Source organism: Phalaenopsis equestris, unplaced genomic scaffold (assembly GCF_001263595.1).
Source record: "Phalaenopsis equestris unplaced genomic scaffold, ASM126359v1 Scaffold000301, whole genome shotgun sequence".
In the NCBI taxonomy this organism is placed as follows: Eukaryota; Viridiplantae; Streptophyta; class Magnoliopsida; order Asparagales; family Orchidaceae; genus Phalaenopsis; species Phalaenopsis equestris.
Genome location: NW_018164743.1, coordinates 1866337 through 1882848, shown reverse-complemented (window position 1 = coordinate 1882848; position 16512 = coordinate 1866337). Strand labels below are relative to the sequence as shown.

General features: G+C 33.2%; 1 protein-coding gene across 1 annotated transcript in view; it reads left to right on the top strand.

Annotated features, from left to right (window-relative positions):
* The window catches only part of LOC110025511 (probable protein S-acyltransferase 14), a 27924-nt gene extending 12390 nt beyond the window's left edge, over positions 1–15534 (top strand). The window contains exons 4-7 of the mRNA XM_020726041.1: positions 9908–10031; positions 10114–10199; positions 10528–10593; positions 14981–15534. Coding sequence (XP_020581700.1) covers positions 9908–10031; positions 10114–10199; positions 10528–10593; positions 14981–15106 — 402 coding nt within the window. The 3' untranslated portion in view covers positions 15107–15534. The remainder of the gene's footprint in view (positions 1–9907; positions 10032–10113; positions 10200–10527; positions 10594–14980) is intronic.
* Positions 15535–16512: the final 978 nt, after the last annotated feature.

Genomic DNA, 16512 nt, shown 5'->3' with positions numbered 1-16512 from the left:
AAGTAGTATTTTAAAATAATCTAATTGACTATAAGGCTACAAAGATTTATAATCAATTAAAATATTAATTAAGAAAATAGAATAAAAATTATTAAATTAGATTCAAATGATGTTTTAATATAAATAATAATTTTTAAATCTTGCTCAAACCCTTATTGTCTTATGACTACATGATTAAGGTTGTTAAAAGGACTCTTTGTTCGTGAACAGCTCGTGTTCGACTCGTTAAGCAAACGAGCCGAACACGAACACACTTTTTGAGCTCGAAATATAAACGAGCCGAGCATGGCTCGCTCGTGTTCGGCTCGTTTACACCCCTAATGACAACTAACATTGTGCTGGGAGTGAGAAGGTTCACTACCTGTTTTTGAGCACGTTACAAACAAATCATTTGCAAAAGGAAGATGATACATCACTGAAGCAGAAAATCAGAGACTACGAACTCCGTAATACTCAAAACAAAACAAAAGTCTTCAAAAAAGAAAATTCAACATATAAATAGTCTCTCCTGTAGAGATAAATGTAATTAGAAATAACAAAATAGAAAAAAGCCCAAAAAGGAAAATAATCAAGTTAAAATTGGGAATGAGATGTATTATGTGCTAAAATCATGACTCTCGATCATGTGGTTTTATGATTCCGAAAGATTGTGGAATCCCGCAATTGCGGTTACCGTGTTTAGATCCCGCAGAATGTTGGTTGCTCTCGCGTCATTCTCTCCGGATAGGAGAGGATTTTTCTTCTATGAAAATGCTTGAATCTCACTATTGGATATTCTTTTCCACAAAATACATGTTGAGATTTCCAAAGTAGTATCTCACCACTCCTATCTGGACATTTGTGTGGGACCACGTTGTTGAGCTGAATTGAATTTTAACAACTAGTTATTTCATATAGCCTTCCAAAAATAGTTCAAAATCTTCACATCTCTGACATATTAGACCTCTCTCATTAGTGGCAACATAGAAGGTAGACTGTATGTCTTAAAATTCCAAAATTCTCTTATCTGGGGTTGTCATGTGTATGGTGTCGGCTCATCGAACTTATGGCCTCTTTGACAACCAATGCTAATCCTGCTGATGCTCCTCTTAATACCTCCAAAAAGCTAGTTTGTGATATCACATCCTCAAACTCTAGATGAATGCTAATTGTCTCAGGCTCACTACCTTCTAGGGTAACCAATGTTAATTCTGCTAGAGTCTCTATTATGTGCTCAAGTTAAATCGCTAACATCTCTCCCTTAGCGGTTGCAAGATGTACTCCTTTCCATTCTCCTCATCTGGGTCTTCATACGCTGCTTATTTCACTGCACCATTCGTAGTGATTGATATCATCCTTATGTTTGGGCAATCAGATGCAACGACCTAATACCATGATCCTTGAAACACTTCATGGTTGTGACAAATTTAAGAGTATCAACAACCTCAACCTTTTCTCCATCCTCTACGTGTTTCTCCTTTGGCGGGGTTGGCTTGGTTGCTCCATTAGGTGTACTTTTGATGTCTGATCCTATGTTTGAATCCTGTTTGAAGGGTGGTGTGGGCTCGATACTATTATGTTATCTCACCACCTTCAGGGTTAGAGTTTGGACATCCTGTCATGTCTAATATGGGTTACAACTATACCACGTTGCCAATAGACGATTTCAATCCTCCTAGATATCGGGCTATAGTGTTCTCCGCAGGCTCCGCTACTTCACTTTTTTAAATAGGCTGCTCGAACTCAGTGGTGTACTCTACAGAAAGGTCTTTCTGTTGTAATCGATGAAGCCTCAAGAACACATCATGTCTGTAATGTACGCTGCATATCCCTTCTCATCTTGGACTAGAACACATCTTGTCTGTAGTGTACGCTGCATCTCCCTGCTCATCTTGGACTAGGTTGTTATTTTACTTATCTCTCTTGCTGGCGTTGGTTTTTCAAAAATTTTCACCATAGAGATACACTCTTATTTAACTTGATGACTGTTAGCTTTACACTTGATGTCGTCCTTGTATTGAAAGTCCCATTCCACTGTTTGGAGCCACTCAATGAACTCGTCTGGATCCATGTGACAGTCAAGATTTGGTGGATCCATCTTTACTCTAAAATCCTTGCTCCTCCGATATTCCATGCTAAATCTTCGGGGTGGTATTGATTCTTTATAATTGAAAATTAGCTGATGGAAGGGATTCACTTCATTCTCTTAATCCGATGAGTCATCTTTGTGGCTATGGGTGGCCTTTTCGGGTTGTCTCCTCTCAAAGTCGTCAAGTCTTTCTTGTAATTGAAGAATTTCTTGTTGCATATCCTCCATATTAAGAACCCACACACCTCATTGCTGATTTCTCTGAGGCAATATTGTGTCATTTAATCTCGATCAAGGTTTCAATGTGTGTAAGGTTGTAGATAAAAGGTTGATCGAAGTTTAGGGTTTTAGTATTAGGCGTCCGGGCAGATTTTTGGTAGACGAAGGAGTGTTGAATTTTTAATTTTTTTTTAGGGAATTAGGAATGAATAGGCAATGTTAGGGATATATATATATATATAAGAAAAAATAAACCCAGAGGTAATTTTATTTCATCAAATCAAAAGGTGTATTTCTGTGGAGACTATACATACATACATATAGTAAGGCTCACAAAGTACTAAAGTGGTATGAACAACGAGAAGTTTCATCACCTGTTTTTGAGCAAGATACAAGCACACCACTTGCAAAATGAAGATAATATAATACTCCTAAAGCAGGAAATCAGTGATCACATTTTCATAATCCTCAAAACAAAACAAAACTTCTTAAAACACAAAAGCCAGCATCTAAATATTCTCCCCCAGAAATACACTTAATTAGAATTAACATATAGAAAAATCTCAAAATAAATGAAAAGAATTAAGTTGAAATTGGGAGCGAGATATATTCTGTGCTAAAATCACGACTCTCGATATCTGAATTTTGTGATTCTGATAGATTGTGGAATCCCACAATCGAATGTGTCGCATTTCGATTCCATGGAACGGTTGCCTCTCATGCATTATAAACAATGGGGATTATATGAACATTATTGCAAAATTTGTTTTCATCATATGAGTTATTGGATGACGTTAGCAGATAAGGCTGCTATTTATGTGGCAAGTATATTTAGTTCCCATTCAATTTATCATCTATTCTGATAAAATTTATTGTGGTGTACTCATGAATGCCGTAGATGTTCTTCTGGGTCAGTCATTTTATGTGGTTTAGATCTTATTCGTTTGGGATATCTAATAGTAACTGTCAGATAATTGAAAGAGTAATTTTAAAATCTACAAAGACTAAGGGCCTGTTTGGGGCAACTGCAACTTATCCAGCTTATCCAGATAAACAACTTATCCTGATGAACTGGTGATCAGCAACTGATCCAGATAAGCTGACTGACTGTTTGGTTTGTGCGTTTGAAAAACAACTGATTTGCAACTGTTTCTGAATAAATTATAATTCCGCCATTTAACGAATGTGTCTAGCTGTTTGGTTTGTGTGTTTGAAAAAAAACTAATTTGTAACTTTTTCTGGATAAATGACCATTCAACCATTATGCAGTTGTGCTGTTTACAACAAAATTGTTATGACTATATATTTGATAGTTTAGAACAAGAAAAAAATATTTCATAACAACACAAAAAAAATATACACATCACTTAATAGTGAGTATCAAAAAAACCAAAAAAAATAAAATACATATTAAAATTACAATAAAAAGTATGATAATATTCAATTTAAAATGCAGAAGAAACATGTCCCGAGCAACGTTATCCGAGGATGTTCAGTGTATGTCACATAAAAAATGGATGCCAACAAGTATTATTTAGCTAAAAATTAAGCTTCGTGATTGTCATTAATTCCATCTTGATGAAAATTGATAATGAAAACCCATCGAAATGAAAATGTACGCATGTATTGCATTGTGAGCTATGAATTCAATGCAATCGAAGGGCATTGAATTTCCCTAAGAATTTTGTCACTGCAAATTACAATGCATGGTATTTAGAACCCCTAAAGAAGATAATATGGAAGATTATTTTGCAGATGTCCCAGAGTAAGACCGAAAGTGATTGTAAATACTTCAAGTGGATTGATGAAAGGGATAATGAATACACCGACATAAAATATTTTGAGGATTTAACTAAGAGATATTTTGGGGAATTAAAATTTCTCATTAAAATTCTGATACCCTCCCATTCTATAACTGTTGTAGTTATTTTGTTCGTATTTACATTTCTTATGCTGTCGATGTATTAAAACCATGAAGGTAAAATGTTGAAGTTGTAAAAGTTACCTGTAGTTGGGTCAATCAAAAAAATGATGTTTTGGATTTAATGTAATGAGAATCTTGAGATATTTGTTGCTCATTATATGTATAATGGATAAACAGTTCTCATTTCTTTGCCAACATCTCCTTGTTATTATAGATGATCCCAGAATGCTAACTTTCTTGAAGTCTATTAGTAAACAGTTCTCATTTCTTTGCCCACATCCCCTTGAACTTGAACAATGGTTTAAGATAAATTCTGGGAATTGAATAATGAAGAAAAAACAATTCTAAACTATAAAAAGAAGATGAACGTTCTTAAGATATTGTTCATTTATAGTGGAGCAGCATACCGCACAAAAATTCAACATTTGTCATAGCCAAAGGATTTCATGCTTTAATCAGCTCAACATTTACTGAAACTGGATTTGCAGAATACTCAAATTTACATACACACCACACAGTTCTTATGTATATACATATCTAACGCTTAAAAGTTTGATATGAAATTTATAAAATTGGTTTGCTGAGTCGCTTCTTCCAACAATGGCAGCACTTCAACTAAAGTGAAGCTAAGAACTTAATATCAAATTGCAACAGGATGCAATCAAAGTCGCTTTTACACATGAGCAAACCATTATCACGCTATAGTGTCAGTTTTTAAACGGCATATAATATTTGATACTCTTCTTTTTGGCAGGTGGCTTGCATTGACATCTAGCAAATAATCTTTTTTTTTTCCCTCCAACTCAAAATGAAGATTCAACATATTTTCTTTAATCTCCATAGTTCTTTGTTTACCCCCATCATATTTCTTCCTCTCTAGGATCTTGACTTGAGTCCAATATCCACCAAATTTAAAAGTTACAAGCAAGTGCGCATTAATATCAGGTTGCTTATCCAAATTTTGAAATGATGACCAGTGCATTGCAATAAATAAAACGTAGGTTAAAAAACTAATAAAATATTTCAATGATTTTCTTTGGGTAAAAAAATAATTTCACGAAAAAGCATCCTCATTCTCTCCATATTCATATCCATGCTCCATGTTCGTGTCCTTGAGTTGAAAAAGTGATGAAATATCCTTAACAACCTTATGATACAATTTAACTGCAAAAGAATTTTCATGCATCATGAACTACAACAATACGAGTTAGTATTTTGTGTGACCATATATTTATATAATTTCATTTGAAGTAGAGTTAAATTAAAAATTTTTTCATATCATCATAAATTACAACCACAAAACTTTTTAATTTCTTATTAGCTGCTCTCCACTCCCTCTTCAATCAGACATAGTGACTTTCTGTTATTCCTAACATTTCAGAATCAACAGCCATTAATGTTGGAAAATGTGTGTAAAAATCCTTTTATTCCTAATGAGGAGAAGAGCAGAATCAGGAAAATAGGTGCAGGAAATTCAACTTGTAAAAATCCATTTATTCCTATAAATAAGCATTTCATTCAGTTTTTCTGTCCTAGCAGGAAATTGTTATTTGCAAATATCATGTTTCATGGATAAAGAGTATTAATAATTAGGAACATTTACATACATACCAGCCACATCCTATGTATTTACATATCTATCACTTCAACTTCCACCGTACCTATTAAGAAATGCTGTTGTTTATCTTTTCGTTTTTTTACCAGTAACAGGAATTCTGCCATTTTTTGCTTGTGATATCCTATGTTTTTCTAATTTTGTTCATGCTGCTATCTTGTGTTTTCCATCCTTTTTAGCTCATTGTTGGTGAACATAACTTCATTAAGGTTTTGTGGAAACAACTCTAAATTCCTATAACCTGAGACCGCGAATATTTCTATAAAATGGATGTAAACATTTACAGATAAAAGAAGATTGAACATCCTCTCTAGTTCGGCCACTAGGGAATATGCTATTAACGAGCTTTGCTTTATAAATCATTCGATTATTTATTTGAGGAAGAAAGAGAGATTTGGCGAGGGCCCGGAGTTGTCCGATCGAGGAAGGGAGTGTAGCGGGCGACGGAGGGAGGAAGGGTGCTGTTTTGGCGAGCCTAGGACGAGGATGCGAACGAGGGGATATGAAGAGGTTATACCTCTATCGAGAAAAAATACCGAAGAAGAGGGAGGAGCGGCTAGGGCAGAGGATGCGAACGAGGGGAAGGGAGATGGAAAATCATATGATGCGAACAAAACGCGGCCTGCGGGGATCATCCAGCGGGCGGCGTATTTAACAAATAGAAAACATCGTTTTTGGATAAGTTGGTAAAACACGCGAAACAAACGATATGGCGGCATTTTGAAAACGCCGCCCGCAGTTATAAACTGCCCAAAATAGGCCCTAAGTGTAATTATGTGCCATCTTCAAAATAATCTTGTGCTTCCAGTGAATTAAAAGTCTTTACATATTTTGAGCCTACCTTCATTTGAAAACGAGAGTTTAGAGGAGATATTGTTTACTTTCTAATGGTTATTGAATTGAAAAATGTGCCTCAAAATATGAGAAGTACTAAAGATATTAGGCAAAAAAATAGTGGCGTGATGATCTTAATACATTGCTCCAAGGATATGCAACATGCCCTTGATTTAATTTCTTAATTATTATTGTCTAACATACCATATTAGAGAATTCTTCCAACTAAACATGCTAAACTTAAAAATCAATTTGGTATATTTCTTGAGTAAAAATTTAATGGAAAAATTTGGTGTTTGCTGCTCTTCTTTTACTAAATCTTAAGAAAGATCGTACGGAGGAAAAGTTAATTTATTGTTTATTGTCTTTTGAATTGAAAGATTATGTTTTACCTCAAATGTGAGTATGCCCGAGGATGTTGCTCAAGTATTGTTTGATTTTATAGATATCTATCCTACCTAATAAATTTTCATCATTTAGGGTTATATAACACATGTCATTGATTTAATTTTTGGATTTTTATAGTCAAACTTTACATATTGTAGGATAATTTAACAGAACATTTTGAGGGTAGAAAACAACTAATGTATTTTTTTAAGAAAAGGGTTTGTAATACAAGTTATGAGTTCTTGCATAGTTTCAATTATTGAATCCTAAGATAATAATTGAAACATGTTTGTTGATCATCAATGAAATTATTAAATTTATCATAAAATATCCCTTTCTTATTCCTCTATTGAATGATATGATGGACACGATGGTCTTAAGTTGGTGATCTTTTCTAAAGTTAATTTGTTGGTGATCTTTTCTAATGTTAATTTGAGAAGTGATTATGATGGGTGGAAAAATAGCCTTTAAAATCGAATTGGTGTCTTTTGAATTACTAATTCACCTAATATGCTAGTTTTTATCAGGATTATGAATCATGTTTTATAATCTTTTATTAGAAATGTTTCTTATTGTGCACTTTGATGATATTTTGAATATTGTTCAATATCAAAAATAAAAGTTCACTATTTGTGCATCTTAAGCTTAAAAGTTATATTTGAATTTGAAGAAATATTATTTTGTAATAAAATCCACTATCATTTTTGTTGTTGATCAAAATTGAGCTAAAATTATTAATAAGTGGTTAACACCTATGAGATTCAGAGCTCTCATGATTTGGACACTTTATACAGGTTATTCAATAAAAGATTTAGTACTGCGTGACATTAATTGCAAGTTGTTCTAAGAAATGGGCTTTAAATGTTCAAAATTTGCTAATCATGTTTTTATGGAAATTAAGAAGAGATATACGAATGCATCAATGATTAAGTTGCTGAATTTTAACAACTTGTTTGAGGTTACTTGAATGAGATTGAGTAGAAGTATTCAAAATATATTATGGCAATTTATTTATTGTCTAAGCACTTCATTATCAGGGACATTGCTTGTTGCTTGAAGAATTTGCCTTTATTATGACCACCAAGGTTTCAAATATTTGTGTTCACAAAAAAATTATGACATGGACATGCAAATTGAGTTGTGTTTCTACAGGAAAACAGTTTTTTCTTTAAACATTGTGTTGTCGTTGAAAATAAGATTGTTGATGCTTTTATGTAAAATTGATGTTAGTTCGCATACACTGAAGATTAAGTTGATCTTAGTTTTGATTATATTAAAGATGAATATACCACTTGAAATTACTTTTATGAGATATATTAGGACCTTGATGACAATTTATTATTTTTTAATATTTCGTACTTAAAGATGATTATTTATTTAAGCAGGGAACATATTAGCATTCTTGATTTTTCTTTGAGGGACTTTCTTGTATTAGAATCGTATATTGTTGGTTCTATAAGACATTTTGATATGGATAAGCCTAGAGACATAATAAGGAATAAACATTCCTGGTCTTGCTTGAAAAGAGACGTTGCTCATATATTTAACAATACATAACTTGTCAAGCAACCAAGGGGATTAAAACTAATATTAGACTTTATATTTCTTTGCCAATTGTATAAGCCTTGTGAGGATATCGTGTTCATCTTTATTTAAGGACTACCATGGACTTTAAGGGAATAAAATACTATTTTTGTAGTGCTAGATTTGTCTTCCCTAAAAAGCCACATTTCATTCCATCCCATAGAAAAACATTACCGATACTTCTCACATTGCTAAATTATATTTCAATGAGCTAGTATTGCATGTATTGCTTTCCATTGTGTTTGACAAGGATTGGAAATTCATATAGTTATATTTGGACAATTCTTTGAAAACGAGAAAGCGCAATAAAAGTTTTTTTTCTTTATATCACTCTCAAATTGATGGGCAAAGTGAGATATCTAATAAGAGTTTTGATGTTATATTGAGCTTTTGATTGAAAAAATGCCTTTGATTGGGATATGATAATTCATATGTTAGTAACTCCACAAGCACAAGTGATACCAGAGTTAGCCTAAACCACAATAGGAAATGCAATATTATTACTAAAGCAAATAAATGGTTACAACTAAACACACTTGGAATTGAAATTTTAAATACTTCTAAGATATATTTATGCTAATTATTATTTTACATGCAATTAAATGTTTATGATATATTTTAATTAACATTTATTTCGTGTTCATGAGTCCTTTGCATGTAGTGTAAGCCTGGACTTAAAACAATTTTCAGTAATGATATTGAAGATCTGAAACGCTAGTCTTGGATTAAGTTGAACAAAACTTTATACTTGATTTCCAATTAGTTTTTTTTTTTATGTGTTGATGTCCATATAATCAAAGATCCAAACTGGTTTGACACACAGTTTCATCATTAGCATGATTGCTAATGTATGAGTAGCCTGCAACTTGTTGGACTCTTCACAAATCATATTTAGATGACCGAACACATATTTGAAATCGTAAAATCAAGAAGAGCCGCTAGAGTCACAAGGGCTCATATGAGCAATATTGAGAAACATCTTGGAATCTTTAGGAAGTCCTAGAAAAGCTCTAGAACTTCTTAAAACATTCTGAAAGCCTTTGAAAAGATGCTGAAATCCTTCCGGATCAGCAACGTGTTCATTAATTAGTTTATGTAGCAAAACATTTACAACTTGGTTTGAGGATTGCCGATCTTCAAAGTTGTAATGTCAAGCTGAACCCTGATGAAAGGTTTTGATCCAATTCATTTTGTTTCTCTGTCACTGCTGCTTTTTTGACTCCCTTAGAACCATAGTTATTAATTCTTGTTGCCATTTTCCTTATTGTGGTTGCAGTTCTACACATTTCTTGAAACAACTCTGGTCACCATGTCACTTTTGCCACATTTTATTGCCTTCTTCAACGATGGAGAGATTCCAGGAACACCTGGAATGCTAGCAACCACTTTCCTGACATTTGGTAAGTTTGGCATGACCGTATAATTAGCAGGTTGCCTTGAACAAGCTAAAAATTAATAGTTTTTCTTTTCTATATTTGCTAGTTTTGAACTTGGCTTTTGCACTGAGTGTTCTGGGCTTTCTGATCATGCATATATCCCTGGTGATGGGGAATACAACAACAATAGAGGTTAGTGCTTGTCATTTTTTTTGGAAGATTTACATACATACCATTCAATTCCTATGTATTTACATATCTAATTACACCTAAACTTCAATTTTTTCATATATACCACCTTATTAAAGTTAAAATAGTGGTATACTTCTTAAAGTTTAAAGTGGCATTTTTGATGTGATATGAAAGATTTGGGTGGTACAAATGTATGCAAACGAAGTTTGTGTTAGATATGCATATACACAAGAATTGGCTGGTACGTATGTAAATGTGCCTTTTTAAATACCCTTCTGGTTTAATTTAAGTTTTTAAAGTAGTTTGAATATTTCCTCTATATTATCAGGCATATGAAAAGAAAACTACTCCAAAATGGAGGTATGATTTGGGAAGGAGGAGGAATTTTGAACAGGTTTGTACGCGTAGTTATTTTTTTATTCGTGGAATTGAAATGAAGGTGTCATGACCTCAAAGTTATACTTGTTATGAAAAAGTGACTCTTACTAACCTTTTTGGCGCTCAACTTGGTATTATAAAGTGCTAGGAAGATGAAATCTGAAATCATAATGCTACGACTTAGAGGTTATTTGATTGGAAGGATTTGCAGTGTATTATAATTATTTTACATGGATTTTAGGAAATTATGTTTTTGGCATGAAGAATTACAAATACAATGTAAAGTATGAATGAGTTTGAAGTTTACATCTTAGTTCATTTTGATTGAATTTAAAATTCAACCGATTCGACCGAATTTGATTTACACTCTAAAATTCTGTTGGTAAGCAGTCCGCACACCTCCGCTGCCACCCTCATTTGCCGCACCCTGTCGCCGCTTGCTTGCCCGCATGCCTGCCGCAGCCCGCCGTCGCTGCCACAACTGACCACTTGTCGCCGGTATTTTGCCGCTGACAGTCCACTTTCGCGGGACAAAAAAATATATTTTGAAATACAATATTTTTGATATACGTCAAATCAAACAAGAAAAAAGTTAAAATTAATCGTTTATTTTACAGTGAACCAAACAATCTTAAAGTATTTCAGACACATTGTAATCAAGCTTACTTTTCAAATTTTTTATATTGCAGTTCATTTTCAGCAAACTAAAAAACCCCTTAAATATTATGATTTGATCATGATCGATGGTTTTAACTTTCCTTGGCGTGGTCTTTTCCTTAGGCTATGTATTGATTCCTCTTGCAAGTTGCTTCATGCCTTCTGAGTATGGTGAAAAATTCACTTTTCCTTTCTTTTCTTTAGGGTATTTACATTTATAGAACACAATCTTTTGTATTTATATATCTCACACCTATACTTTCATATTTGCATGCATAGCACTCAATCTTAATATCACATCAAAAATAGTACTGTTACTCCTTTTTAAAAGTGAAATACACCTTTTCATGCATAGGATTAAAGCACCAACATTATATCTATGTATTTATTAAAGTTTAGGTTTGAGACATATAAATACATAAGAATTAAGTGCTAGGTATTTATATTTCCCTTTCTTTTCTTTCGTATTCTCTTCTTGTTATTTGAATGCCTTTATTGTCATGGGGGTAGCATTTTTTTGATGTACATGAGTCAAAATTTTGCAATTTGAAGTGAAATATCAAGGATTCATAGTTTTGTGAAGTTGTTATATGTCCTATATTTCAAATATCAATTCATCTTGATCTTCTTTCATTCCTAAGTGAGATTTTTCTTTTCTGATACCGGCAAAGGGGGTATGAGAGTGGAATTTCAGCAAAGCAGGAATCAAGAATTGCTGAGAAGAATTCTGAAGGCAAAGAGCAATAAAAAGAAAATTATTGATATAAAGGAAGCACATGAATACACACAACAAGACACCACATTGGCTGCCAACTTCAGGATACAGCTTCAAGAAAGATGAACGGGTAACCCAACCTTCCCAAAAGAAAGATACTCACAATTCTAAAATTAAAATCTGCCCCTATCTACAAAACAATCCCTAGTTATAAATTATAAGTACTAAGATCCCTATTATTACAAGTTTTCAATCCAAACAGAAAAACTCAAAAATATAACTAAAACTTTAAAATTGAACTGTAACATAATGTGGACAACACTAGTACTGATGCTCCCGCATCATTCTCCCGGGGTTGGAAAAGATTAGAATTGGGTCTCCAATTCTGACTAAGAGACATTGAAAATGACTAAGATCAGTGATCCAAACATATGTCATCGCTACGACATTAACTGGATCAAAACTATTATGGAAATGTGCAACTTTGTCTGCCATTCGAGATTCATCACTACACATTTAACTTTCACATGCTTACCATATGATATTCATGCAGCCTAAAACCCTTGGGCTTTAGCTCTTTTACAAGCAACTGTAAAAACCAATGGCTCTGCATCCAGTTCCATACACAATCATGTCCTATGATCACCACCAAATCCCTCTTTGGAGTCCAGATCCCCCCAGACTTACAGTGAAGTGGTTCTTTAACATGCCCAATATCTCTTATTGCATCGATACCAAATCCTTTGTCGCCATCATTCCAAAGATAATTGCGTGAAGAGCTGAATTATTTGCATCAACAATGTTAAATTTGGATTTGGCTGTATTTTGTGTAGTTGCACTTGCAACTGTAGCATCTTGATAAAAAATTATCAATTCCATTTGTGCAAATACACTTAGAGACCATCTTCTTGTCATCATTATCATTTTGATCAACAACAACAAAGCCTTAATCACACTACGTGGGGGGTCAGCTACATGAATCCTTTTTCTCCGTTGCGTCCTATTTAGTGTCATATTTTCCTTTAGTTCTAGTAAATTAAGATCATTTTTTATACAATAAGCCCAAGTCTTCCTAGGTCTACCTATGCCTTTCTTAACACAAGTAGATTCTAAAACATCTAATCTCCTAATCGGATCATTATCATTTTGATCATTCGACGATAATTTGGACGGCTTAGAGATTAAAGAATTATATACTTCACTAGTGATAGACTGTTGTCCTCAGTGAATTCCACCAGACCATGAAGCCAAACGTCCTTGCATGAACTTTTCACTAGGAATTCCAACGCATTTTTCCTTGTCATAAACGGACTAGTTATATACAGGTATCCACGATGATTCCGATACTGGACCTTCAAATCCATTGAAATTTGAGGATTCTTGATGAAATGGGTTTTCATGTTCTTCCTTAACAATTTTATCTTCTTCCTTAACAATTTTATCTTTTTGATCCACATTATGATCTTCCAATTTTTGTTGATCAAGAACAACTATTCTTTCTTGAAGATACGGGATCTCCCGTTATAAACCTTCCATAATGAGTTCTTGATTCTGTCTTGCAATATTTCTTCATAGTGGCATGTTTCATTGGAAAATCACAGTTAGAAATAAGGAAATCGTCAATAATAGCAGCACTGTGGACAATCTGGACAGCAAACAAAAGAAAGGCTAGTGAGCCCAGGAAAGATAACAAAAATATTGTGTTTGAAGGAAAGGAAGGACGGGATGAAAGAGCAGTCGAGAGGAAAGATTGTAGAAAAACCCAGCCATGAAGAACAACGGGACAGAAAACTGCATCTTTCTTGAACTTTTGAGAAAACTGCATCTTTCTTCTTGAACTTTTGAAAACTGCATCTTTCTTGAACTTTTGAAAACTGCATCTTTCTTGAACTTTGGAAAACTGCCTCTTTCAGAAACTGGAAGTTAACAGGGAAGAAGCAAGAAGATAGAAGATTTGTCGATTTCAAGAATCATTGAGAAGATAGGTTCAGCAGCCCACCGAGAAGATTAGAGGACCTTGACAAGATTGGGATCAAGAAGCCAAAGCTTTGATATCAAAATGATACAAACAAAGGGGTGTGGGAGTAGAATTTCAGCAAAACAACAATCAAGAATCACTGAGAAGAATTCTGAAGGCAACGACAAAAAGAATGTTATTGATGTAAAGAAGGCACAAGAATACATACAAGGCACCACTTGGGCTGGCACTTCTAGGATTTAGTTTCAAGGAAGATAAACGGGTAGCCCAACCTTCCTCAAAAGAAAGAAACTCATAATTCTAAGATTAAAATTTATCCCTATACAAAAAACAGCCCCTATTTATAAGTACCAAGATCCCTTTATTACAGGTTTGCCATCCAAATAGAAAAATTAATAAAAATAGAATTAGAACATAAAAACTGAACTGTAAAATGATTTGGACAGCACTAGCTCTGACTCTCTCACATCAATTTCTGCTTTGAAGCTCTTCTTATGCATGTTCTTTAGGGTTCATCTATAGGGGTTTACATGATCCAATCTTAAATGAGCTTGCCATGTGTATGTGTTCGGGTTCTTAGAAATTTTTGCTTGAAATTGGTGTTTGGCTTGTTTGACTTCGAGCTAAACATTTCCAAATATATAATAATAATAATAATAAGAATAATAACTAGTGTAATGACAAGTGAGCTGCCATAGGGCATGACTTGGCGACATTTTAAGTGAAGGTTTACTTCATTTTTACGGATTATATCCTAACGGCCCATTGGCGGTGATCGCAACTTTATTTACAAGTAGTTGTAATACTGTTGTGTAAAAAACAATTTTTTTTCGAAACGTATGGAGCTTTTTTGTTTTGAATATTTCCTACATCCATACTCTTAACAGATTTAGTCGTAAAAGTTGCTTTCCATACAAAAAATTTTGAAACGTGACGAAAGCTATAGTTAGATTACGGTCACAGATGTTTATAAAAATCTTCAAAAAAAAAAAAAAAAAAAACCCAATCGCACCCGTACACTTTTGTTCGTTTCACCTAACATTAATTGAACAGGTGTTTGGGATTGACAAGAAGTACTGGTTCATCCCAACCTACTCAGACGATGACTTGAGACGGATTCCAGCGCTGCAAGGCCTTGAATACCCAACAAAACCAGAACTAGATGCACAGGATTTATGAAAAACAATTATTTTTGCAGTCTGGCTATATTTAGGGAAGATCCCCAGCTTGGCTTTCTAAGATCAACATTAAAAACCTGGAGATTTATAGTTTTAACCCCCATTTTAATCATCAGAAGCAGCAAGAGAAGGAAGTAGTGCTGTAATATAAGGATGAAGAAGAGGCCATTTTTTTCTAATTGTGTTGACATTTATAGTATACTGTGTAGAATTTGTTCTGATTGTGAAGGGATGGGTTGAGAGTGCTGTTTGTGGAGGTGCTAATGTATCCAGCTGCTATTTGTCTGGTGCTGATGTGCTTATGGTTTCAGTAAGCTGTAAAATAGATGTTTTTAAAACATGTTAGTTTTAGGGTCCATTCATTTAAGACGGCGGATTACTATTTTTCTCAAGTTAGACTAAATTGTTCCACGTAAGAAATAATTTTAAGTTCTTAATTGGCATCTGCACATATTTTCTTGGTTCTGAGAACATCAGATATATTTTTTTAAAAAGCTAACTAGTGGTTTGTATCCATGAAGCAGCTGTTGCATCCTTTTGGTAGTTACTAAAAGCTTAAATTTTACTTACATTCGAGAAAAATCTTCCTTGTTTCTCTTTTTTCCCTATTCTTCTCATTTTAATTTCTTTTTGAATTTTGTTGAGTGTTAAGAGTAAGACAGTACTTGGAGCTAAAGGTTTTTTATGGTTTGGTCATATTAAACGACGACCATTTGATGATTCGGATAGGGGAATAGATGTTTTAGATTCGTTTATGTTAAGAAAGGCAGAGGTAGACGAAAAATGATTTGGGTATATTGCATCAAAAATGATCTAAATCAAGTAGGATCAAATGAAAATATTATAATGGGACACAATGGAGAAAAGTATTCGATCCCATTTAGTGGGATAAAAACTTCTTGTTGTTGTTGTTATTTTGGTTGTATCTGTTCAATAAACAATACAAAATATAAAATCTTGAAAATATATGTTTTATATGTGCATGTAAATTTTGTAAAGCATTTCAATGCAATCCATAGAAATTCCTTATTTTTAAAACAAATTATAAAAATGAACAAAGAAATACTTTAATTAAATTAAAAGCATTTAAAATTTTTTTTCATTTTTTGTCGATTGAAAATATAACAATGCATGAATAATTTTCTTAGAAAAAATAAGTATTAGTAGTTATGATCTAAATTAAGATTAAAATCTAAATTAATGATTTATTATGATCATATTTAAATTTAAAAAATAAGTTTGATAATAATTTTTATGAGATCAATTAATTTTTTTGTTGAGTGCGTATAAATAAAATATAATTGTTACTAGTCAATTTTTTAATGTTAAATAAATGTTATTTTAACATGTTAATCCCAAATGCTCGTTCTAATATATATATATATATATATGTATATATATATATAT